Genomic DNA, 25,882 nt, shown 5'->3' with positions numbered 1-25,882 from the left:
CCCTAAATAAGCTAGTTTAGAATGAAGGGTTTCCCCAAGACCAGGCCATTTTGGAGAGTTCCCGAGATTTGCCTTGTTTTTCCTTTTCAAGACTTACACATCATTCTACTTAATTTCTGTCCATGTTTTCTGTCTTTAAAGTTATGCAAAGTCCACTTGCCCCTTTATCACAACACAGTGAACAGAAATTACCTGGAGACCATCTCCCACGCGTCTAAGACAAACTGGGGCGCGGGATGGAGAAAAGCTGGGACCAGGACGCGATCTTAGGGCTCCGCCCAAGCACCCCACTAGCAACTCCAGGAGGGCGGTTTCCAAGTACCTGTCCTCAAGCCGCTGCGTCAGGGCTTTTGTCAAAAATACTGATTCCTGAGCCCAGCCCTAGACTTACTGAGCCGAAACGCCCTGGGATGGTACCTACAAAGCCGCCCTTTAAAGCCAGGGCCCCGCCCCGCAGGGAACGCACAGGTGGGACGCGCAGGCTCCTCCCATTCGGCACTTGCCCCGCCCCGTCCCTGGCTTCGCCCCGCCCCCCGCCCGCCCTCCGCGGAGCGTCACGCCCAGGCCCCGCCTTCCGCCCTTGCGCTCTCGCGCGGCCTCGCGGCCTTTTCCCGTAATGCCCCGCGGCCGGCCGCCGTGGTTGCTAGGCAACGCGCGGTCCCTGCCGCCGGCCGCGCGGGGTTGGGCTGGACCATGGGACCCCGAGGCGTCCCGCCGCTGCTGCTGGTGCTCCTGGATTGCTGGGCCTCTGTGAGCGCCCGGGCCGGGGCCACTCCGGCGGTGACGACGGAGGGCCCGAGCTCTACGGAAGCGGTCCCGATGACTCCACGACCCTCCTTGTCGTCTGCGCCCCCGGGGGCCCCCGAGACTCCCAAACCTTCCTCCGGTCCCAGGCCCACCCCGGTCACGGACGGTGGGTACCAAGTGCCAACGCCCGGGGTCCACAGGAATCCAACCTGGAGGGTGGCGCGGCGAGGATAAATAATAATGATAGTTAACGTTTGCTGAACACGGAGGCATTAGTTGCAAAGGCATTTTCACCCTCTCTGCGGCCCTGGGAGGCAGGCGTTCTTATTCCCTTCTGCAGATGAGAAAGTCGAGGCGTAAGTGGGATCAGTCTGTGAACGTCCTTGCAGTTGGCCTAAATAGCATTAATGCCAAAGGTAATAATGGAGGAATCCTTGCAGCTTTGCATCCCGAGTCGAAATTACATCAAAACTTTGTACAGATATGGGAATTAAACGCTTAGGATGCATTGGCCTTTTCAAAAGAGACGCCAGAAGCCTAGCTTATTAAATGTGACTAGGTCAAAGCCATTGTTTACTTAGATCATTAACACCCAGAATTCCTCCTGTGCAGAGTGGGAGGTGGGAAGTTCTGGGGTACAGGGGTTATGCCCACTTCTTAGTATTCATCATTAGAGATAATCAACATATTTCCCAGAAAGTGCTCTTACTACTGGAGTTACACATCCAGCGAATCTTTTACAACCTAATTTAATTTGGATGACTTCAGGGATGTCTGTGACTCTGAGACTGAAGGCACGATTTTGTATTTATTCATTTTTCCAGGATGAGGGTTCATAGACACAAATAGTTTCTCAAGAGTTTGTGATCTCAAAAAAAATTTTTATGCTGTGTGATCTCAACAGGTATGAAGTATTTTCCCTCACTTAAGAGAGTAAGATATTAAGTTGAGTAAGGCTTAGAATTAATAAATAGAAAACTCATCGCTGACCGACAACCTTAACTCTAGGACTTCAGTTACTGAGCCAATATTTCTTCAAAAAATTTTATAATTTCGGGCCTCCCCGGTGGCGCAGCGGTTGAGCGCTGGGTTGCGAAGCTGCCCGCGGCCTCTGCAGCGCCGGTTCAATCCCCGGCTGCTCCCCGGCCACTGGAGGAGGGTCCCACATGGCGCGCAGACCTCTCCTGCCGCCCGCTGCTCCCCTCGGCAGTGTACTTCGGTCCTTCTGCCTGCTCTGCTCCCCGCTCTGGCTCTGGTGAGTTCTCTCACCCTCCCGTGCTTCTGACTGTACCCAGTGCATGTATAAACAAACAAACAAATAAATAAATAACATGCCTCTATTAAAAAAAAAAAATTATAATTTCTTGGGCCTCCATGGTGGCGCAGCGGTTGAGCGCTGGGTTGCAAAGCTGCCCGCAGCCTCTGCAGCGCCGGTTCGATCACCGGCTGCTCCCCGGCCGCCGGAGGAGGGTCCCACATGGCGCGCAGACCTCTCCTGCCGCCCGCTGCTCCCCTCAGTAGTGTACCTTGGTCCTTCTGCCTGCTCTGCTCCCCGCTCTGGCTCTGGTGAATTCTCTCACCCTTCTGCGCTTCTGACTGTACCCAGTGCTTGTATAAATAAATAAATAAATCTTTTTAAAAAATTATAATTTCTTTATAAATTATGAGTCATTTGTAAGAAAACATACACAAAAATATATTTGTTATTTCAATATATGTAATCAAAAGTTTTATATTGAAACTTGATGAATGAGTAGGAAAGTTAAATCAGTGATTAATTGAAACATAGAACAAACTACTCAATGCCTGAAATTCCCGAAGGTTTTTGGATCTGATTGTTTCTCATCTATGTAAGTATTTATCTGTTAATGCACTGTCTCCCCCAAATGAAGCTGTTCTTGAAACATCATTATTAGGGCACGTGGTTTGGGGGATGTATTTGCACTTATCTTCATATTTTGAAGGGGCCCTCTTTAGACCTGTGAAAACAGTGATAACAAACAGTGAAAACAGTGATAACAAACAGCACTGGCATTTCCTAACTGCTTACTGTCTGATAGGCACTGTGGCATATCTCAGTTAATTCTCATAACAACCCTATGATTGAGTTATTCTCATTTTCAGGTAGGTGAGTTATTTGCCTGATTTTAGGTCACCCTTGGTACCTGCTGGAGCAGCGGGCTGACTAAGCATGGAGGAATGGTCAGACATTTGTAGCCTGGGTTACAGGTGGAAGAGAAGAGTCATACCTTTCATCCTGAATCTGAGATGTGTTCATGAGTACCCTGGCCACAAGCCAGGCATGTACATACGAAGAGGCGGAAAGAGCAGCTGACTGCTGCCTAGACCCTTCGAGTTCTTAGCCCACACTTGCAGGTTGATTAAGTATACTCATCCCAGAGCGAGACCTTTTCATTCAAGTGGAGTTATTAAATGCTACAGCTTTTTCCTTAGTAGTCTTATAGTTACCTACAAAAGTTTTAAGCTTTGAAAAACAGATCAGGATCGTAATTTTAAAAACACATGGCAGGGAGCCTGTACACTGTTTTTTTTTTTTTCTTTTTCTTTTTTCTTATATTGGTGTGTTCCGAGTTGTGTTATCATTTTACTAAGTACATAGAGTAGCCCTTGGCTCGAGAGAAGTGTTGAACTTACGGGGGAAACTTCTGTATCCCATGGTAAGAATTTAGTATTTATTCAAAAAGTCATTCCCGTTTCCTTATACTTTTCTAGAGTATGTTAACTGTACTTTTTTTGAGCTACAGTTCAGTGAAGTAACTCAGACATATAAATAAGAATATTGTATGGACTCTACCAGCATTAGCTTGAGATTTTTGAAATCTAAGTTGTGTATTAGGTAAGCATTTTACAGACGTTTCTTATTAGCAGTCACAGTGGGGCTGGAGAGTGTGGGCCCTCACAGCTCCACTGTGTGTGGGGGCTGGTTTGGTGATCCCCTGGGTGTCAGTATTTCTCCTGATGGCTTTATAGAATGGATCTGAGGGTAACCTCAGAATTTGCACACAGAATCTTCATCAACCCAGTAAGAACTCAAGACTCTGAGAGTCCCAGAGTGGCCTCTAGCTCACGCCTCTGAGCCAACGGTAGCAGGTTAACACCACGATGAACAGGCTGCAGAGGTTGTACCCCTAAAAACTCAATGTTTGGGCCACTATGGTGCCCACGAATCCCATGTAATCCCCACCTTAACCAGTTTGTATCTTGCCAAATAACACATGAAGATGGGTTCAACATCAAAATTGATGTTTACGCCCTAGGAGGGGGACCAAGCTTGAGAACCTCGGTTCTTTGTGGCCTCAGGGGGCCCTTCCCCTCTGTCAGAATCTGCAGAGAAAGGGTCTGGGTCTGGGCAATATTAAAACAGTGGATCTTAAGGCCGGAGAGGTGATTTAGTGTGCTTGCACTTAAGCCTGTCTTAATTATTAGCATCAACTGGAACGATCTCACAAACTCTTAAGTCTAGTCCATAGCCAGCTCACCCCGTCAGTCCTTGTAGGTAGAGCACAAACAACTCTCCAAGTGAGCCATGCTTAGCTGCTGTAGAGAATCTGGGATTGAGGGGTGTTCAAACCCACTCATTTTCATTTCGCACATTTTCCCCAAAGTGCAGTAGGAAAAATAAAATGGACCTTTTGCATGGAATGGGTTTTTGGTACATTGCTGTGACAGGGGACAGTCACTACCTGCTGACCATGACCCCTGCTTGTTTCTGTAGTTGCTGCTCTGTGTGTCTGTGACTTGTCTCCAGCACAGTGTGATGTCAACTGCTGTTGTGATCCTGACTGCAGCGCCAGCGACTTCAGTGTCTTTTCTGCCTGCTCAGTTCCAGTTGTCACGTAAGTTTATGACAAACGCGGTTTTGATGAAGAGTATAATGAAATCTGTGTTCAGAGCTTGCATTACATTTCACTCTGCTCTGTAAACAGGTATTGTGTCACATTTTGATATCAGCGAGTTAGTCTCATGGATAGTGAGGGTGAAAGTGCAGTTTACTTTTATAGCTTTTGTTAGGGATATAGAACTTGTAACAAAAAATTAAATAGGGAGGCTTTGTTTATGCTTTTCTGGTATGTAAATTAATAGGGATCCCCACAGTTCACATTGTAAAGCAGAATAATGGAAAATGGCATTGTCAGTGGATCACAAGGTGAAGGAATAATCTCCTCTGAATGATCTGTTTCTAGTAATTAAGATTCAAAGCTTTTTGGAAAAATAGAAGCACTTATTTGGAGATAGCTGATTTAAATTCAGACTTATTGAGTTGAAGCAATTGATACTTAATAGCTTGAATGTTCTTTGGAAGTACAATGTGGTTTTCCCATGAGAAACTATTTTACTGACCGCTGGGAAGTTAGAATCTCCTTCTTATGTAAAAATGCTCAGAGAATAGGGTATTACAGGCTATAATATAATAGGCTGCGTGCACTGCTTTGTAGCTCAGCCTTGTTTGAAAATCATTCTGCCTTAGTAAGTACCAGGAGCCTGCGGATGAGGTTCCTTATTCTTGAACTCGTTGTTGAGAATGTTATTTTTTTGAATTAACCAATACTGTTGTTTTATCTTTTCCCCACCACAGCCCTTTCACCCCCTCCCTTTTAGCCTCAAAATCTCACTTTGTTCATTATTGTTCACTAGCTTTTATAAATATTTTTGTCCAATTGTCTGCTGCCATTATTTGCCTTTGTCATTCTGACTTGCTTTATCGCATATAATTCTCTCAAACTTGTTCCATATTGCTGTAAATGGCAGCATTTTGTCTTCCTTGTGGCTGAATATTACCCATAGTGTGCATAGACCACATCTTCTTGCTCCAGTTCTTTATCAGTGGGTACTTAGGCTATTTCCATGTGTCTAACTATTGTAAATAATGCTGCAGTGAACATTGTAGAGCGCACAGGTTTTTGAATTGATGGTTTCATGTTCTTTGGAGAGATGCCCAACAGTGGGATTGCTGAGTCCTATGGTATTTCCATTTTTTGTTTTTAAAGATAAATCCAGGGCCTCTGTGGTGGCACAAGGGGTTAAGCACAGCACCGTGAAGCTATCAGTAGCCTCTGCAGCATGAGTTTGATCCCCTGCCAGGGAGCTGACCTACATGGTGTAGCAGACCTCTCCTGTCTCCCCGCTGCTCCCCTCAGCAGTGTATTCCAGTGGATCCCCCTGTTTTGCTCCCCACTCTTGTCTCTGGTGAATCCTCTCACTCCCACACCTCTGGCCTGTACCCCAGTTCTTGTATGCATAAATAAATAAATCTTAAAAAAATAAAGATAAATCCAGATGGCTTTCCAAATGACTGTACCAGTTTATATTTCCACCAACAGTGTAATTAGGATTCCTCTTTCTTTGCATTCTCTCCAGCACTTGTTGGGATTCTTTTTAATACGTACCATTCTCAGGGGTGTGAGATGTTATCGCATTAAAAGCAATGATAAACATTTTTCCATGTATCAATCTTCTGGGTATGCTCTTTGGTGGACTGCTTATTCAGATCTGCTGCCTGTTTATTAATTAGGTTGTTTGCTTTTTCCAATTGTTAAATGGAACACATTTTTGTATATCTGGAAAGTCTTTCTACATGTGGACTGTTTTACATATGGGCTATTTAGAATGAAGGTCAGCGAGATTTTTCTATAAAGGGCCACACATTAAGTATTTTAAGGTTCATAGGCCATCTGATCCTGTTGCAATTTTTCAACTCTACCATTGTTGAACAAAACATATGACTGGAAAATTAAAATTGTAACAAACTGGAAAAAAACATTTGCAACAGTGACACTCAAAGGAGATTCTTAAAAACATGGGTTCTCACATATCAAGAAGACAAACATACTAATTAACAAGAAATGGTCAGCCGATATGAATAAGGAGCTTACTGAAGAGGAAATACCAGTAAGCAATAACCACATGGAAAAATGTTTAATTGCACTAGCAAATGAGAAAATTCAAATTAAGACAATGAGATAACAGATTTTTGTCCATGAAATTGGCAGAGTTTTAGAATTGAATGATGATACCAATCTTGGCCAGAGTTAATCGGCAGTTAATTATAGTGTTGGTGAGGATGCCGCTTGCCTTTCTGGAGGACAGCCTGGTAGGAGGCTGTTCCAAAAGCCTTAAACCTCGGACCTGCCTTTTAACCCAGCAATTCCATTCAGAGAATATGGCCTAAGGAAATAACTGGAGACATTCCTAAAGATGTATGTCATTATAGTGTTGCGTTTAACTCAGGAAAATTAGAAACAACCCAAACCAACAGTAGAAGATTGATTTAAAAAATTAATAAGTTGGAAAAAAAAATTAGTAAGTTGGGATACAGTGACATGGAAAATAGTGAACAATATATATTATGTGTGAAAGGGCCCTCAGCAAGCAGTTTGATTAGGGTTTGTCAAATCTGGGATTGAAGACTTGACCAAAAGTTCTGAGCCCTGGAACTTCTACCCAACGTCCTCTTTTCTCCTTTTAACCAACCTTTGAAGACAGTTTTATTCTAAAGACAAGGAATTTTGGATCCATTCTGAGTAACTAGAAACAGTCTGAAGTTCTGCAAAAATTTATATAATTGATTCTGTCAGAATTTACAAGGTTCATTTACATCAAAACTGTACCCTGATCTGTATTCTCTACTTGACAAGATTTCCTTCAAGGTTATTTTACTTGTCTTAATTTTTCCCTAATAGAGGAAAAAGTTTCAAATATCAAACATTTTGACACTGAATAAACTAAATAAAAATGATTCAGTTCTAACATCACACCTTCATAAATATCTTCTATGTCGTTGTTAACATAGTACGGTACAAGCATCTGACAGTTTTAAAATAATCTTGCTAAGATTGTGTGCATATGCCTCAAAACTTTCTACTTTGTTATTTTCTCAATTTTCAGGGGTGACAGTCAGTTTTGTAGTCAAAAAGCAGCCACCTATTCATTGAATTTTACAGCAAACCCACCTCAAAGGATATTTAAACTTGTTGACCAGATCAATCCATCTATTTTTTGCATTCACATTACAAACTGTAAGTATTTGATGGTAATAAATGAGAAACTCTGAAAAATATTTCTTTGGCAAGTTCCTTTATGGAAAAATGTTCCATTCAGTGAGATTGAAAGTAATCATTCTATGGTTTAGCTAAGTTGAATCTTAGAGCATTTCATAGGCAACTGCCAGTCACTTGGTCGACTTCTGGGGATGCACATTTTCTTTAAAAGTAACTGTGCTTATGTCGTTGTCTTTTGAAATCTCACGCTCTGTTTCAAAGGTGGTCATGGTGTAGACATGCCTAGGAACTTAGATTTATTTAGGCATGTATGGGTTTTTTATTTCCTCCTGGTATAATGGTGGAGAATCAGGTTAACTTTGGTTTCAATTTCCTTTTTTCTCTTTTATTTTTACTAAGAATATTTGCATGAAAACAGGATCTTTATTTTTATCTGAGCAAATGGCTCGAATAGGTGACTACATCCAAAGTACAAAATGTTAGCAAGCTCTCCAAGATCAGAGATATGTGTATGGCTTTATTGATCAAATTTCATCATCTTTTCAGAATATCTTTACATTTGGGGCTTGTTCTCTTGCAATTGAAAACTTAGGAGAATGCTCTGTGATTTGTAGCCCAAATTATGCCCACTCAGTCATTGTCGCAGTCTCTGCCAGGATGCCAGCCAGTGTGCATACCTGCTTGGCCCTCCTCCCTCCTCCATCACAGCATGCTGTCCTCCCCGGCTGTGGAGTGGCTGTGTGAGGGTAGGATGGGATCTTTCCTTCCATAGCCATCTGGAGAAAGCTTCCCCTCAGGGGCTCATGCTGCAGACCCTCAGTCCGTGGGCTGGAGAAAGATTGGCGTTGACTTCTATTGTGCTGTTTACCTGTGGGCTGTAGGAAGCATGGTTTCTACACTGTTAGAGGCCAAGTCCTGTTTATTTAATATGAACAAGTACTAACTGAAAGTATACTACTTTCAAATATGTGTTATATATGATAGACATTCTATGTTTATTAATTTAAAATACCTTTTCTGAAAACAGATAAACCTGCATTATCCTTTATTAATCCAGAAGTGCCTGATGAAAACAGTTTTGATAAGTTGATAAAAGCATCAGATGGTTTTTCATCAAATGCAGAAGCAGATGATTCTTTCCCGAACATACCGGACTCTCCAAATGCTGCTAAATATGAGGTGGGTCAGGAATCTGATTAAATCCACTCTGCTTGTCCTACATCCCCAGCTACTTGTCCTTGTCAATTTTTCAGTATTTCCAGCAACACTGAGACATAGAATTCATACTACTGACAAAAAAATTAATGTTCATGCCTGTAACTCAGAGATCATAAGCATTAAAACTAAGTAGCCGAATTCTAACGTGAGGTTTAAAAGTCATTCATCCCATGGTAAGCTTGCATTTGTTTCTGCCAAATTATTTGCTCTTTTACGCTTAAAAAGATGCAACAAAATGCTCAAGGCAAGCTGCTGGGAACATGGAGTGGCCGGCTGCATGCTTGCTCTTCCTCTCCAAGTTGTATTTGTTGATTAGCTTTATAGACTTTGGGGGCATGTGTGGCATTTTATACGTATTCATTAGTAAATTTTAAAATGTGATATCCATCAGCTTAGAATAAACTTCAAGTTTTTCACAAGCATCTTTTAAAAAGAAGCATGAAAGCACATGAACTGGTTTTAAATGTTACAACTTTCAATAGGGTCCATAAGGAAAAATGGAGAGGCAGGCCCTCTTCACAGGTTGGTGTATATTCCTGATTTTTAAAAGCAGCTATAAAAATACAGTATTGCACAAAGATATGATTTTTTTGTTAGCCACCTGATCTGTAACCTTTTTTATTCAGTGGTAAATCTTGGGCATATTCCCACGTCAGGATAAAGCTACCGTTTCTTGATCATTTTCTGTACTCCCAGCGTCATGCACACAGCCCTGGGGCCATGTCCGTTCCCGCTTCGCTGGAGAGAAGACTTAGGTCCCTGTAGGACAGTACTTAGCCAGAGCTGCGGGGTGGAGTTAGATTTTTGGAGAGCGCCATGTCCCCCTGTGGACATTGTCACCATCTGTTACTGACATTCCACTACTACCAGAGGTTCGTTCTGGTTTTTGCTGTTAGAAATAATCCACGATTAACATCCTTATAGGCCCACAGATCTCTGTCTGATTAAATCCTTAGGACATGTTCCCACAAATGAGTTACCTTGGTCAAAACGAATGGAAATTCAAAACATTGATACCAGATTGGCCTCTAGAAAGATTGCAGGTGTTTACACTCCCAGCTCTAGTGAAAGGGAGAACGTGTTTCCCCAAACCCTTATGGCACTGAGGCATTTGGATAAACTTTTAAATAATAGTAATAATAATAATAATAAAAACTGTATGCCCAATAGCTATAGATTTTGTTTTGAATAATGGGGGAAAATTTCATGGGAAATTTTTGGGGAAAGAAGGCATATCAATGTTAGGATTTTCATGCATACTCTATCCATCATTTAAATAATTTTTGTGAGTGGAAAATCCCTCTCCAATACCCCAGCTGTCTGCAGAGATAGGCACGTCTGTCGGTTTCTCATCTACTGGTCCCGAAGAAGTCTTTAATAAAGAAGGCTGCCATGTACTACAATGCACACACACACACACACACACACACCCCTTCAGAGAAAAGGGTGGGTGGCCAGATGGAGTTCATCGCTGAGTTCCGGATGGCAGCAGTGCTGCCTGCACATAGTCCATATCCAGCAAATGTTTGCTGAGTGGACGCCTTCCTACGCCTTAACAGTGGTTGCTCACTCTCCTTACAGTACGGGGCACGTCTGCAGACATCACATTCATTTTTGAGGTTTCCTTCTCCCCTAACGTCATCTTTATGCACTGATGATAACCCCGCAGGTAAGAGAGTGGGCTCTTTTCTTTTCCTTTTTTTTTTTTTAAAGATTTATATATTCATGCATACAAGAACTAGGGTGCAGGCCAGATGTGCAGGAGGGTGAGAGGATTTACCAGAGACAAAGCAGGGAGCAGAACAGGAAGATTGACTGAAATACACTGCTGAGGGAAGTAGCGGGCATGACAGGAGAGGGAAGTAGCGGGCATGACAGGAGAGGTCTGCCACGCCATGTGGGTATCTCCCCTGCTGGGATCAAACCTGCACTGCAGAGGCTGCAGACAGCTTCACAGCGCTGCGCTCAACTGCCTGCACCACTAGGGAGGCCCAAGAAAGTGGGCATTTTTCTTTCTCTTGAAAACAGTTTGTTCTGACTTTAAATTTATAGAAGTCACAATAAACAGACTTCATCCCTAGAAACACCCTTAGAATGGCAAAGGGCCTCGCAGGTTATGTGGTTCACTTTTGCACCCAGTGCTGAATCTTTTCTAGTGTACTGTGGTGCTTGAGCACTGGCAGTGATAGGGAACTCACTGCCTGTGGCCAGCCCCCTCAATTGGTGAAGGCTTCCAGTTGGAAGGATTTTCCTCCCTGGAGCTACCATTTGTCAGTGGCTAACATCTCTCAGGCTGCGGGCTGTGTTAGCACTGACTTGTGTTTGTCCTTTAACTCCTCACTGTGATCTCTAAGGGAGGGTTATTATCTCCACTTTTGAGATGTGGAAGCCGAGAAACAATGTGGGGAGCAGGGATGCAGCCCCGACAGTGGCCTACCCAAGTCCTGCTTTTCCTCTTAGGGGCGCTGTTAAGTCCAGGGAGAAGCCTTCTTGGCAGTGGAAGCCACAGTTCTCCAAGCCTTAAATCAGCCTCTTCTGAAGACACTAGCCAAGTAACGATGATAGCACATGGCTTAATGAAGCCTCATTTGATAGGCAATGGAAACCATATTCTGTTGAGAGGACACTTAACCTGGAACTTAACACAGTTCCCCAGTAGGAACTGTGGGCATTAAGAGCAAATTGAGATGCATTCTCGTCTACTGGATTGGCAAAGCTTGAGAAACGTAAGGCTGTGGGGAGGTAGGCCCTCACTTACATCACTGGTGGGACTGTAAATTGGTAGTCTCTGTGAAGAACCACTCAGCAGTATGTCAGAATTATAAGTGACTGTCTTCTTTAAACTTTAATATCGATTTTTAAGGTAACTCTGGTTTACAGCACTTCAAAGGTTCTGAGTAATACCTCTTCAAATGTACGTTACCACCCCAAGCCTACCTCCAAAGCACCCATGACCCTCCACCACAGTGCATTAGGCCCCGTCCTCCTCGGTCTCTGGCAACCTCAGTTCTGCAGTCAGGTTTCTGGGGTTGGTTTTGCTTAATTTTGTCTGTTCCTTTGTGTTGTTTCTTTATATTATGCATATGAGTAAAATCACCCTGTGTTTGGCTTTCTCCTTCTGGTTTATTTTGCTTAACATAAGCTCCTGAAGGTCTACTCAGGTAATTGAGATTTCATCTTTTTTTGTATAGCTGAGTCGTATTCCACTGTGTGTCCACTTCACACCTTCTTTATCTGCTTGTCTGTTGTTGCGGACTTAGGTTGTTCCACAGCTTGGCTAATGTAATGTAAAAAACATGGGAATGTTGTTGTTTCTTCAGAGTGGAATTGCTGGATCATGGGGTAGTTACATTTTGAATATTTTGAGAAACCTCATCCTGTTTTCCATCGGACCTAGACCAGTTTACTGTTCCACCAACAGTGAGTGTGAGGATTCCTTTTCTCCCACTCTGCCAGCACTTATTGTCTCTGGTCTTTGTAATATGGCCAGTCTCCCTTCTGGGAGGTGGTATCTCATGGCTTTGCTTTGTGTCTCTCTGATGATTAGCGATGATGAACATTTTTTTCAATTGCCTATTGGCCATCTGTCTTCTTTGGGAAAGTGTCCATTTAGATTTTCTGCCCATTCTTTTGATTAGGTTGTTTTCTTGTTGAGTTGGAGCTTGGATATTAGCCCCTGATTAGATGTATGATGTGCAGACATTTTCTTCCACTCAGTACGGCATCCTTTCATTTTAATGAGAATTTCCTTTGCTCTGAAGAAACTGTTTAGTTTGAGGTAGTCCCATTTATTTATTTATCTTTTGCTTTTTTTCCCCCTTGCCATTGTAGTTGAGTCCCCAGTGACATCACTGAAGCCAGTCATGCCAGTGGCACAGGGGGTTGCCTATGTTTTCTTCTATGTATTTTATGTTTTTAGTCTTACATTAAAGTCTTCAGTCCATTTTGAATTAACTTTGTGTGGGGTAGGGTGTGGAAGAGTGGCCTAGTTTCATTCTTTTGCATGTGGCTCTCCAGTTTCCCAACACCGTTTGTTGAAGAGACTTTCCTTTTCCATTGTGCACTCTTGGGTCCTTTGTTGTAGATGAACTGTCCGTTGACTAAGGCCTTCCTGACCCAGCTCTTCTAATGCTAGGAGTTGGTCCTACAGAAACGCTGGCCCACTTGCAAAATAGTACATCACAGCATAGTGACAGCACAGCAAGAGACCACTGAAGTGCCCATTAATGGGGAGCTGGATGAGTAAATTTTGGCATGTCTACAATAGAATACTGCATATCCTGAAGAAAAGGAGGAAACTTTTCATGCCCTGAAGTCTAGGATACATTGTTCAGTGAAAAAAAAAAAAAAAAGGGCATTTGTTTGTAGAAGGGGAAAGAAATACAAAAATACATATGCACAAGCTTTTATTTGCATAAAATATTTCCACAAAGATACTAGAAACTTCATGCTGATTGTTTCTGGGGAAGGGACCCAGTGGTTGCTGGGGGCCTGGGGACAAGGGTTGAGAGAGACTTCACTCAATACCTTGTGCTTTGGGGTCTGAATTTTGTGACCATTACCACCTACTGGAAAAACAGTTTTTAAAACCTATTTTAAGTATGTTTTGTATCTGTCACAGCTAATTTTACAATTTTACCTGGATTACAGTTTTTTTGTTACCACCAAACAGCTGAAAATTTTTTTCTTTCCTGATATTGTTTCTTTTGGGGAATGTTATGCTTTCCAGCATTTCTGTTGAACCAAGCTGTTAAGTGCACTAGAAGGATACGTTTGGAGCAATGTGAAGACATTGACGCCCTGAGCATGGCTTATTATAGCAGCCCTAAAATTTTGAGGGTAAGCATGATTTTGAAGTGGAACTGATTCATTAGGTATATTTTCTTTTCTTTGTACCCTTTTAAAATATATCAAGTAAGAATAATTTCACTACATGATTGACACTCAAGTTTAAATTTCTCTTCTCCAGTTCTTTATCATATTAATACCGGTTATTGAGCTAATCACTTAAAAATAATTTTTATTTTTATAGGGTTTGCTCATATTTTGCTTTCATTCATTCTGATGGTAACTGATAATGTCTGTCTCCTAAATAAAAAAAAAATAATAACTAAAATAATTTTAAAAGACATTTTTAAAAAAGATTTATTTATGCATACAAGAGTTGGGGTACAGGCCAGAGATACAGGGGGTGAGAGGACCCCCCCAGAGACAGAGTGGGGAGCAGAACAGGCAGACTGACCAAAGTACACTGCTGAGGGGAGCAGCGGGCGAGATAGGAGTGGTCTGCTTCGCCATGTGGGTTGCTCCCTGGCCAGCTGGGGAATCAAACTCGTGCTGCAGAAGCTGCGAACTGCTTCATAGTGGTGCTTAAACCCTTGCGCCACCAGGGAGGTCCAAATTAAAAGACATCTTAATGTTGGGCCTCCCCGGTGGCGCAGCGGTTGAGCGCTGGGTTGCGAACCTGCCCCTGGCCTCCGCGGCGCCGGTTCGATCCCCGGCTGCTCCCCAGCCACCAGAGGAGGGTCCCGCATGGCGCGCAGACCTCTCCTGCGGCCCGCTGCTCCCCTCAGCAGTGTACTTCGGTCCTTCTGCCTGCTCTGCTCCCTGCTCTGGCTCTGGTGAATTCTCTCACCCTCCCGCGCTTCTGACTGTACCCAGTGCATGTATAAACAAAACAAACAAACAAACATAAATAAATAAACATGCCCCTAAAATAAATAAAAAAAAAAAAAAAAAAAAAAAAAAAAAAAAAAAAAAAAATAAAAGACATCTTAATGTCTGTGATAGAAACAGTTGTATTAGCACCAAAAAGATATTTCTCTGAGGACCAGACCAGAAAAGAAGAGAAAATCCATTTTCTTGTTGGTGCATCAAATAGGCAAGTAGGAAAGGAGAGGAGATGGAGTTGCTGGAGGAGGGAGAAGGGGTCACAGGGGTGGCAAGGCCCTGTCTCTGGTTGCAGGATGAAGCCTGAAGGGAATGAACGAGCAAGGTCCAAGGTCCATGGGCCCACTGGGCAGTGACACGGAGGGGTGCATGGAGGCTTCTCAATGATCAAAAAACATGTGATTATTGTAACAGGCCCCACACCTGATTTTGTGGGTGTGGGGCGGAGGGGGAGTAGATGGTTCCTGGCACCAGTGTTCATCTGGGCTTCAGTTTTCAGAATCAAGTTGAACCTTTTTCACCCCCCTTCCCTTTCCCTGCCTTCTCCCAAGTCACCCTCTTGGCCAAGCATTCTCCCAGCATAGCTGCCTTCTCCACTTGTCCTGGAAGCAGGTCCCCTGAAGGGTGGGCACGGTTCTCTTTGGGCACAGGCCTCCCCATCCATGTCTGTTCACCAGCTTCCAGAGCCCCCTGCTGCCACTGTTGTGACTGGGGGAGGGGAATGGAAATTAAAGAGAGGGGAGACCTTCAAAAAGGGATGCAGGCGCTTGCCACTGAGGGGGCTTGACCCATTAGGAGGCTGCAGACATCACCTGGGCAAGCCACGTCCTACTTGCGGTGGGGACAGGCGCAAGGAGAATGACTAGAGGATAGGAGCCCGGTCTTGCCCACGGTGCTGTCATTGTGGGAAATCCTGAGTAATTCGCCAGAAGCACAGAGGCTCCCGGTCCCTGGTGTTGTTGGGCTGGTCTCTTGGGCTTCCAGGCTGAAGGAAAGGAATGTATCTCTGATTACGTCATACACAAATATAGGGAGATGGCAAATCTTGATTAAGGAAATTCTGTTTTCTCTTTGTGAAATCTTTAATGAGATGAATCCTTCCTATAACCCGGATCTGGAAAAAAGCAGTAAAAATGCTGCTTATTGCTGTACTTAATGAAATGTTTGTTTTGTTTTGTCTAGGTGCCTAATTCAACAGCAGAGGTAAGAGTATTTCTTAATGAAAGTACGATAGTTTATAATACTCTTATGTCCAAGCCCTTTGAAATGAACACACTTGTGACTGGGAGTCACCTTTCTGCCAATAACAAAAACATATGCCAAAAAGCAGAAATGAAATAGGGACACCTTCGCAGAGGAGCCTCTTTTAATCACACTTCAGATTTTCCACTTCCCTTCACTTCGGTGTCTATACGTTTTCGTGTTTAAATCATAGCTGTCCTGACTGACAAGTATGTGTAGCTTCTGTGCTTTTAGGGCGTCCTTGACAGCTTCTTGATCTTGTCAGGAGAGCTGGGGGTTCCCGGGATGCCCTCTGTCCAGTGAACATCCACATCCGTGTAGTTTCACGGCTGGAGCTTCCAGTAGGTTCTGTTGAGACCTTGCTGCCCCCAGCTGAGGGACTCTGTCTGGCAGTGGTCAGGAGCCAGGGTCACTTGGCAGTCATATCAGAGAAGGCCTCATTCTCGGGGCCAGACCCCTTCTCAGCCACTCAGCAGAGTGGGCTAGGTCTACTTTGCCAGGTCTTGAGTTATTAAAGGCTCCACCCACTTCTTTTTTTGCACCCTGGGGCCATGCACCCAGGAAGTAGCAGACCAAGCCTCCCGCAAAGGTCTGTGTGACACAAAGCTTGGGTTCTCAGGGATAGGCATATCAGCCAACAGCGGAGACTGACATTTTTTAAAAAAATAACTTCTAAGGTCTGTTAGAGTCAGGAATCTAAAAATTAAGTCCTTTTCCCCACTAAGCAAAGCCAGGTATGATGCCTGGAATCATTGTTAATATGTGTTGACCCATCAATGAAGATCAGGTCCTCGCCCTGAAGTTTCATTGTAAATGTGCTTTAGTTCTTTCCTGGGAGCCTGTGGGGGTGGGGCTCGATGGACCAGAACAGCCTTACCATTACGTTCTTCTGCCTCTTCCAATGGCTGTTGATAGATGGGGCGGTTTGTTATCACTAACACTAGCGCATCAGGCTTTCCACTTGTTTAAACTGGAGCTTTGGTTTCTGCCAACCACACCCACATGCCACGTGGATGGCTCCATCAGAGGCCGGCAGGGAATGGCGTGCACTTCTTGGAATCTAGAACCATTGCTGAGTCAGGTATCAGTATGTTCAGGGTTGTCTTTTGATGAGTTAAACTTAGGAGCAAATTAATTGGAAGCATGGGACGCCTGCATAACCCTGAGCCCCACTCGTGGGCTGTGGCACCGTGGGCCTTGGGGTGACTGGTGTTGCCCTTTGGCCACTGTCGCGTGATGGCTCATCTCTGCTTCCAAACCTCATCATGCCCTTCCTGAGAGTGCTGTGACTTGTGAGGACGGTGGCAGGTCTTTGGAGCAGACACATAAGAACATTTATAAAATGACGGCTTAAGTGCTTAGTGATCTTGAATGAGGAGCAGCTTGGTACGTGACTGAAGACGAAGTTCAAATCAACAGAAACAAGTCGGTTCCTTCCTGAACAGCGGTTTCTAAGAGCTGACACTTAGAGCACACGCTTTATGGGATGGTCCGAAGAGGCTTGTTCTCGAGAGTTTCAAGCCATTTCAAGAATTGCCTGTGCTTTTGTCACTGCTGGCGGGATCGCAAATGAAAAGTATTCCCGAATAGCACTGGGCTAACCAGGGCTTCTTGATTCTGCTTAAAAGTTTTGTCTGTGTCTGTTTTCTTCTACCCATGATGCCACCACCCTGTGTGTGTGAGACAGAGAAGCCCCACCGTGTAAGACACACTGTCTCAAGTATGCAACTCCATCGAGTTAAGCAGATTCACTAAGTTGGGCAACCATCGCTGTTACCTAGTTCCAAACATTTTCAGTGCTCCAGAAGAAAGCTTCACGCTTCATCTGTCAACCCTCTCCATCTGCCCCTGGCAGCCACTAAGCTGCTTTCTGCCTTGATGGGTTTCCCTGACCTGACATCTCCTCGCCGTGCTGCATATATCTGGCTTCTTCATCGGTTGTTTTCAGATCTCGTGCATTTGGGGCACGTGTCATGCATTGTTCTCTCTCATGGATGAAGAGTAAATTTTGGATGGCCAGGCCACGTTTTGTCCATTCATCAGTTGACAGCCATTGGGTTTTTAGTGTTTGGCTTAGGAATCGTTCAGCGTGTTGGTGATCTCTTTCTCAGGAATTTTTCGTGTGGATGTGTATATGATTTCTACAGCAACTCTATTTTTGCAAACATATATTACTGTGTAGCATGCTTTTCCCTACTGGCAGCATATCGTGGAGGTTTGTTTCAATTTTTTTGTTATTTTAACCCTTTCACTTCTGCTGTAGCCTTCAGTGACCCAGTCCTCTTTGCTTTGCAGGTCCCTATTGCTGTGCAGTCGGTTGTCGTTCAGTCTCTAAATAAAACGCTCACCCGGCTGCAAGCCCCTGGGGTGCTGCACCAGGCTCTTGTGGAGGCCGGAGATGATAAAATCTGCACAAACGTGGTTCTGGAGGTAGGTCCCTGTCTGGCTTGGAAAGCCCTGGGCTCTTTATGGCAGATTTAAAGGGCACCTGTATACCCCAGAGAGGGCTCTGGTCCATTCTGTGGTGTTGCCTCGCTGGACCTGGCCTCGTGCTTGCCTTTATGCTGTCTTATCAGAGGACACTTCTTTGTCTCAGAAATAATCACGGGTGATTTTTCTCCACAAACCTAGCGACATACCAAAAAAGTCAACCTTTGTGGTTGCTATTGTTTTGTTCCATCACGTTTAGCGCTAGGACAACTCCACTCCAAGACTTCCATCCCACTTTGCACCCATGTAGTCAGGCACAGAGGCTCACATGACGTCTGCCAGCTGGCGTGAGGCTGAGCGGCCTCCCGGAACCCCGCTGGACAGGAGCGAAAAGCTTCGGCAAGTTGGAGAAGCGCAGCGCCTTGCCTCCTGGGGGCATTCTGAGTTTTCTAATGCAGAGGCGTGATGAGGACAGGTGTATTCGGAGCTTCCCTTTGTTTCCAGGCGAAGTACAGCCTCACATACACAGCGGCGGGGGAGGTCGCGGCAGCAGGCCTCTCTCTCCTCCTGGGGGCAGTGAGCAGCGCGGCGCTCCCGCTTCAGCAGAAGTTTGAGATTCATTTTTTTCAAGTAAGTTTGCTCAATTGTGTGCAGGTAGTTAATGGCCAAGAATAACTGTGATGTCTCAGCAATGTAGAAGTATTACATGTAAAGCTCTCACTGAGCACAGGGCTTGCCTGGAGCACGCGGGGCTCGGCGGGGAACGAGCGGCGTCCTTGTGCCTTTTCCCGCTTGGGGATGGATGGTTTCTGCGTGAGCTTGTTCTGTTGGTAGGATGTACTCCTACACTCCGCGGGGATATATATAGCTCTGAGTAGGGGGAGAAATTCTTTTATTGGTGATCCCAAGTTTTATTGTGAAAAGCATTTCCATTCTCCTTGCCATTTCTTTATGAACACGACTGACGGGCCGTGTCCGCACTGTCTTCCAGCACAACACCACGCCAGCCCCTCTCAGCGGGAACCCGGGGTATGTGCTGGGGCTCCCCTTAGTAGCTGGATTTCGGCCTCACAAGGGATATCCTTTCTGGTTCTGTAGAGAAGCTCACTTCCTTGCCGGGGTGTGTGGGCCACGCTTTGCGGCTGCTGAGGGTTCCGTGGGCTGTCATGGGCTGGAGGCAGCAGTCTGAGCCCGAGCTTCCTCTGCGTGGATGAGGGGAGGGGAGGGGGGCCGGGGGCTAATGGCATCGCAAGTCGGGCTGTGTGGAGACTGGCAGCTGCGGGTGAAAGAACATGGCCTGGGAAATGTCAGTGTTTTAAAATGAAAATTGAAGATGGAAAAGTTGACAGACACTAGATGTATTTAATTTCACACTTAGAGATTCCTAAACAAAGTTACTGGTTTTGAAAATTGGAACGGCTAGTGTTGAGGATTTTTCTTCTGAGGATCAAGGAAAATAATTATAACTGTGTTTTGTCCTCTCCTGGGAAATTAGTGTCAAAATCCCAGAGGCCCAGAGAAAGGGATCTTGGGAATCACACTCCTGTCTCGTGCCACACTTGTCACACTGTCTCCTGAGAATCAGGCTGTTCTCCACCAGGCGGTTGTCCCTTAACTTCCCATGAATGTCTGGGATTATTCAGACCACGAATAGATACGGACAACTTACTATTCTTCGTAGCACAACTGAGCAAGACTGCTTAGCAGTGGAGGGGATCCGGACCCCAGTATTATTTGGTTACGATACGCAGTCTGGCTGTACACTAAGGTAAGAGTACATTGTTTGTTCCCACCAGGAAGCAAAGCACCCCTGCTCTCCTTGGCATTCCCCGCCCCCAACAACCTCCGCATCAGCTAAGGGGTGCGAGGAAAATCACAGGCAGCTTCTTCTCTTTACTAGTGGATGGTAGCAGTAGTAACAATACTTATCATGTCACTTCTTGTCTTCTAATTTTTATTCTCATCAGCAGTGTACTATTTGTCATAATTCAGAGGGACACAATGACAGCCATCTTTCTTATCAGATACGGGAGAGTGGAAATCCCTAGGCTTTGTATGTCCTGTTCTTTTTTTTTTTTTTTTTTTAAATGATTTTTTTTTTTTAATTTTCTAGAGGCATGTCTTATTTATTTACTTATTGTTTGTTTGTTTGATACATGCACTGGGTACAGTCAGAAGCGTGGGAGGGTGAGAGAATTCACCAGAGCCAGAGCGGGGAGCAGAGCAGGCAGAAGGACCGAAGTACACTGCTGAGGGGAGCAGCGGGCGGCAGGAGAGGTCTGCGCGCCATGTGGGACCCTCCTCTGGTGGCCGGGGAGCAGCCGGGGATCGAACCGGCTGCAGAGGCTGCAGGTAGCTTTGCAACCCAGCGCTCAACCGCTGCGCCACCGGGGAGGCCCTGTATGTCCTGTTCTTAAGGCGCCACAGCACTTGAGTTCACAGCAAGAACATTTCTCCTGATATAATTCTCCTGATAGGATCTCCTGGTATAATATAATTCATTCTTCTATTTCTGAATTTTAACACACATAGCACGCAGGCCGGTGAGAGAGCCCTGAAGGGGATGTTTTCAGTGGGTCTTTGCAGACCAGGCCTGGACGGCATGGACAGTGTCAGGAGCTTTGCATGATTTGGTATAAAGACGGGCCGTGCTGCCCTCCCTTCCCCACCCTGGGAGCCATCACTTTCAACTCTCACAGCTGATTGTCTGGAAGATTTCCCCAAATCTTGAAATAACCAACATACAATTCTACTTCTTGAATTCTTGGTTTTATGACTTATTTATTGACGTCCCCCGGTGGAAGGTGAAGGCTGCTGTTTCCCCTCCATCCTGTTCCCCACTACCTGCTGACTCCTCAACCAGCACATCCTCGGGGTGGTCTTGTCACCCTGGCGCTTAGATAGTATTCGCCGTTGACAACATTCTGACCGTCATTCTCAAAGGGGGTTCCATGGAACATGGGGCCCCCGGATGTCAGCAGGGCTAGGTCCCTGCTCTAGTATGTTTGAGAAATAAACAAACGTGATGCTTTACTGTCGGGCCTCTCTGAGGGCCACTGTGCTCTGGGGGAGCAGGGCTGTCTTCTGGCCTTTGGGCACAGAGCCTTTCGATGGATCAGTTCAGGAAAAATACTGTTTTGAATGCACCTCCCTGGACAACCAAAATTTCACATTTAGACATATTTTTGGCTTCTTCTAGATGCCCTTTTTGGAGAGTGAGGGAAAAGAAACTAGAGTGAGCCTGGGAGGCATTGGGCCTGTAAAAACTGCTGCTCTGAACAGTAGCTTCACATGAGTGACCTCTTTTCCGTCCCAAAGGCTGACCAGAGCTGTCACGTGCCGACTGGTAGAACAGAAGATGAAAAGCCTGCTGAGGGGCCAGGGCTTCCCAGATTACGTGGCCCCTTTTGGAAATACCCGGGCTCAGGATGTGCTGGACTGGGTGCCTGTCCACTTCGTCACCCAGACATCCAACGTGAAGGTAAATGGGGAGGAGATGCTGGCCTCTCCTCCCCGCAGGAGCGCCTCCTCCCAGTGGGGAGATCGAGGCAGCTGGGGGAGGAGCCTTTCCGGGAGGTGGTGGCTGTGGCCAGGAGCTCCAGCTTTGCCTTGCACCAGGCCAGGATCCTGACTGCTGGCTTTGCCTCTTATTAGCACTGTTAGCCTTCACTGGGGATTTTTATGGGCTTGTCTCTTTCCTCATCTATGAAATGGGACTGACAGTCACAGTCACCCCCATCGAGGCTCGTGCTGCGTGGTCACTCCATCAAGGTGACCGCCGTCACTACTGTCACTGTGGGTGAGACGCCAGGCCTCTAGGCCCTGTGATCTGATAAACAAGTGTGAAGACTGTCTCCAAAAAACTGAGGCGCCCTCCCTTCCACACAGCCGCCGCCGCTCCCTTGTTCCCTGGTCTGGAAAGGCAGCCCACATGTGAGAGCTTTCAATTCTAAAGTTCCCAAGAGTTGAATGAAGTTGACATCCTACAAATAGGTTCCTGATCCCATGTGATTCTTCTGCCCACCTTCTTCTTTTGTCTTAGCCGTCAGAGTGTGGGCCGGCCCCCTTCGCTGGAGGCGTGCGCTCCAGCTTATCCTTTAATTGCCCGGCTTTTTCTTGTCACAGTTCTTCAGGCCTCTCATTATCTGCTTAGCATATTTATAGCCGGGGATAATGGGGGTGAAGACTAGCTCACTAGCTCTGATCCTGCCCTCCCCACAGAGTCCCCAGCAGAGACCCATGATTACTCAGCCCCTGCTGCTCAGTTGCTAAGTCTCAGTGAACCAGGGAGATTGCTTATGGCTTCTCCGACATGAGTTAAGACATCCTGTTATTACTTGCCCCTCAGAAAGGAAAAACATAGGCTGGGAGGAGAGATGGCGGTGAGAACATGAGCGTTGCCAGCCTCTGTGCTGGTCCAGGGAGCTCAGAGAGCCTGGGGTGGGTTCTGAACCCACCTTCCAGGAAATCCAGGGAGAAGTTGGCCTTGAGAGCATCTGCCAAGCTCAGGTCACACCAGCTGCGTATTGTACCTTCTCCTGATACCTGGAGAGTCTCAGGGATTTTCAACCTGCAAATTTCTCAACAGAGATTCCATCAGTGCCATTTGGCAGGCATTAAATTTAGCAGGCCTGCTAGCTCTTCACGTCCTGAAGAGATGTACTGTGCATGTTTGATATTGTGGGAAAATTTCAGACATACACAAAAGTAGAACAAGACCCACTGACCGATAGTGCAGTAGCTGAAGCAGTTAGCACGTCTGCCAACCTGAGACATGCTAAGAAACTCACCACTGCGGTTGCCCAAGAGACTGAGCGTCCACTTGCCCTTTCTGCCCTTGGGGCCAACCAAACCAAGGTCCTGGGCGGGCGTTGGACTCAGCTCCCACAGCATCCAACCTGAACTCAGTTGCGTTGCCCTCTGCCAGAGCTCTCTGCTAGGACAGCATCTTTGAGGACTTTCGGACTCTACACCCCATGTAACAACAGCTCCACTGCCCCCGATGAAGGCGCAAGTGAAAAGAGAGCACTGAAATGCCCTTTTCTCCTCGGTGCATTTTCACATGGCATGCAGGCAGGTTTAATTTCCATCTGTCTATACCATCTTCTCTCTCTCCCCCCATCCAGCTCCAGTTCCCCTCCTGAAGTAGCTCAAGCTAGATGTAAACTAGATGAAGTCAGTGCCGTTACGCCCCTGAAGCTGGCACAGCTGGGTGTGCAAGGTCATGCTGACCCCCTTTAGAAACAGGAGGGGATGGAAAATGAGGCTTTAGGTGTTAAAATATTTTTGGAGCCTTGAGTACTTGAAACTATGTGCTTTGTCTAAGCTGTTTTTATCCAAACTTCTAGAGTCTATTCATTCTCTTGTTCAGAACATTTTGTAATAAGTAAAACATTTTATAATTAAAACTCTGAACTGCAGCTTAAGTTTGACTTGCGATTGTGTAATTTTCAAATTGATTAATGGCATTTCATTTTGCAGGGTTACTGCCAGCTCCCAGTGGCTTTGGTGATAGAGGTGAAGTGGACTAAATATGGGTCCTTACTGAACCCACAGGCTAAGATCGTGAACGTGACTGCGAATCTGATTTCATCCTCATTGCCTGAGGTGAGGTCTAACTCTGGTTTAAAGGAATAGGCTGAGATACAAGTCCAGATAAAACTCAGGTGTGACAGGTAAAATTTATTATGTTGTGAAAGAGAATTAAAAGATAAACAATCTGGATTCTTTCAAAAAGTTAGCAGTCATTATCTTCAGAGGAAAAAATCTCCCTGACAATGGTTTTATTCACATGAACATTCTCGTTTAGATCTGATCTTTCAAATCCTTGGGAAAACTGAGTTGTGGTTGCTAGTGACGCAGTAGGAAAACAGGGTAAAAACCATCTCTCTCATGCGAGTTAATGGCAGAGGAGCTGATGGGCTTCACAGGGTGGCAGTGGTCGAGGAGAATGAAAGCTGATCTGGCTTCTGCGACCCTGTGCCAATGACCTTGTTTCAGACCGACTCAGGAAAGGAGAGGATGGTTCTTATTTCCACGGCGGTTACTTTTACGGATGTGTCTGCGCCTGCGGAGCCCGGCTTCAGAGCTCGGCCGACCATCAACGCCAAGCTGCCCTTTCACTTCTTCTTCCCGTTTGTTTGAGGTAAGTCCCTGGTGCTATGTCTCTAGAAGGGAGTGCGAGTGTAGCCCCGGGGCCCCTGGAGATATCACCCGAAGAGGTAGCCCCCTGACAGTACACCTCCCCTCCCTCCTCCCCGTTGTCCTTTGAGAAATGTTCTTCTACTTGATTTGACGTAGAAGGGGCAGCATCTGGTCCTGGTCATGCAGCGCCCTCGATGCCTGGGCTGTATGTGGCGTCTCATGGTGACGTGACAGGGGCAGGAAAGGGGCTGGTCTTGAAGTGTATCCAGTCTCCTCATTCCCCGCTTTAATGCAAGGTACTCAAAAAATAATGTTTTTAGTTCAGGTTTTCTTTTCAGGATTTTCTGAAATGAGTACAAGAATAGCAAGATATCGCACAAAATCACACATGGATAGGCCCTCGTGAGGGGCGCTTCCCCAGTGTCGTGTTAATTACAGTGGGTCCCGCTCTAATTGCCATTTCTGTGCCAGGCGCTGGGGCTCACTTTCCAACTAGTGGGCCGGGCTGCGATGCCGCAGAGCAGCTGAAGCTGGAAAGAATATAGTGGGAGGGCCCGAGGGAAGGCGAGAGTTTATTTTATACATTAATTGTACAGTAATTGAGAAAAATGCTGTCAGGTGGCAGAGCTAGGTGGAGCCAGCTCTGCTGGCTGAGGCAGAGGAGAGGCCTGGGAACCTGAGAACAACCTTCCTGGGGGAAACTGAGAAGCTGTTTAGAACAGTTCTGCAATATGAAAGACTTCTCTAGAATGGGCTGGCAACTTTTTTCTTGTGTGTTTCAGGAATGCGCTGGCTCCTCAATGCACATGCAAAATTTGCAAATTACAGATGAAATGACATTTTATATACAACTGGTATCTGTCCAGTTTTCCTGTTTATCTTCAAGCAAGAGTAAAATGTTTAACATGAGAAAATAGAGTTTATGATACATTTGTTACACGGCGTGGGGCGGGGCCAGGCTGGACCAGCTCGCTGTCCCCAGCGCGCTTCCTGTCAGGGAAGAGGCCGGGAGGGAGGCAGAGGCGCAGCCAGCCCTCTCCCCTGGCCGCGCAGGAGGACCGTGGTCTCGCTGCCACGGGCACAAGGCTCTGCAGCTCCGGGTCTAGTTCACGTCACCGAGAAGTCCATGCTGTCTCAACAGCTTGTTAAGTCTTTCAATTTCTTGTTCCTGTTATTACAAAAGCAGACAGATACCTGAATTTACCTTGTGAGCCTCCCCGGGCTCGTGATGATCATTCCGGGAGCCCCAGGACACAGCTGAGGGAGACTCTTCAGGCAGCGGGGGTCCCGGGGCCGAGGGGAGAGGCTGCTGGTGTAGCCAGGAGGCCCAAGCTGAATCTGAGGGGACAGCCTCAGCCCGACGACAAGGACAGCGCTGCGGGCTGAGCGGCAGGGGGCCGAGGCACGCAGAG

The 25,882-nt window shown here is 45.9% G+C and overlaps 2 protein-coding genes across 8 annotated transcripts in view; one reads left to right on the top strand and one right to left on the bottom strand.

The window, feature by feature from the left end:
* The first annotated feature begins 665 nt into the window (after window positions 1-665).
* TCTN1 (tectonic family member 1) lies at window positions 666-25,414 on the top strand. 4 transcript variants are annotated; one of them, XM_037511172.2, is made up of 15 exons: window positions 666-913; window positions 4,484-4,604; window positions 7,654-7,784; window positions 8,794-8,945; window positions 10,566-10,653; window positions 13,714-13,823; window positions 15,837-15,857; window positions 18,192-18,326; window positions 18,831-18,956; window positions 19,318-19,403; window positions 19,954-20,094; window positions 21,645-21,807; window positions 23,808-23,933; window positions 24,327-24,471; window positions 25,253-25,414. In XM_037511172.2, exons 1-14 carry the CDS (start codon window positions 694-696, stop codon window positions 24,468-24,470), a joined length of 1,764 nt encoding a protein of 587 aa, XP_037367069.1. In that variant the 5' UTR covers window positions 666-693; the 3' UTR covers window position 24,471; window positions 25,253-25,414. The 4 variants fall into 4 exon arrangements, with proteins under 4 accessions (XP_037367069.1, XP_054551313.1, XP_037367072.1 ...); XM_054695338.1 differs by lacking the exons at window positions 10,566-10,653; window positions 13,714-13,823; XM_037511175.2 differs by lacking the exons at window positions 23,808-23,933; window positions 24,327-24,471; window positions 25,253-25,414 and adding an exon at window positions 23,254-23,608.
* HVCN1 (hydrogen voltage gated channel 1) overlaps window positions 23,737-25,882 on the bottom strand; it is a 30,214-nt gene continuing 28,068 nt past the window's right edge. For all 4 annotated transcript variants that reach the window (XM_037511177.2, XM_037511178.2, XM_037511179.2 and 1 more), the window contains one exon: window positions 23,737-25,638. In XM_037511177.2, the coding sequence (XP_037367074.1) occupies window positions 25,573-25,638 (66 nt within the window). In that variant the 3' untranslated portion in view covers window positions 23,737-25,572. The remainder of the gene's footprint in view (window positions 25,639-25,882) is intronic.

The sequence above is a fragment of the Talpa occidentalis genome, unplaced genomic scaffold, assembly GCF_014898055.3.
Source record: "Talpa occidentalis isolate TD23 unplaced genomic scaffold, MPIMG_talOcc4v2.1 talOcc4.14, whole genome shotgun sequence".
Lineage (NCBI taxonomy): Eukaryota > Metazoa > Chordata > Mammalia > Eulipotyphla > Talpidae > Talpa > Talpa occidentalis.
This window is presented reverse-complemented; position numbering and strand designations above follow the sequence as displayed.

Bases quoted from the DNA above. Each gene is read 5' to 3' on its own strand.
- TCTN1 (XM_037511172.2), top strand. From the start codon at position 694: ATGGGACCCCGAGGCGTCCCGCCGCTGCTGCTGGTGCTCCTGGATTGC. The intron at 15,858-18,191 runs GTAAGAGTATTT...TTTGCTTTGCAG, and splicing joins TGCCTAATTCAACAGCAGAG to GTCCCTATTGCTGTGCAGTC. The intron at 21,808-23,807 runs GTAAATGGGGAG...TTCATTTTGCAG, and splicing joins CCCAGACATCCAACGTGAAG to GGTTACTGCCAGCTCCCAGT.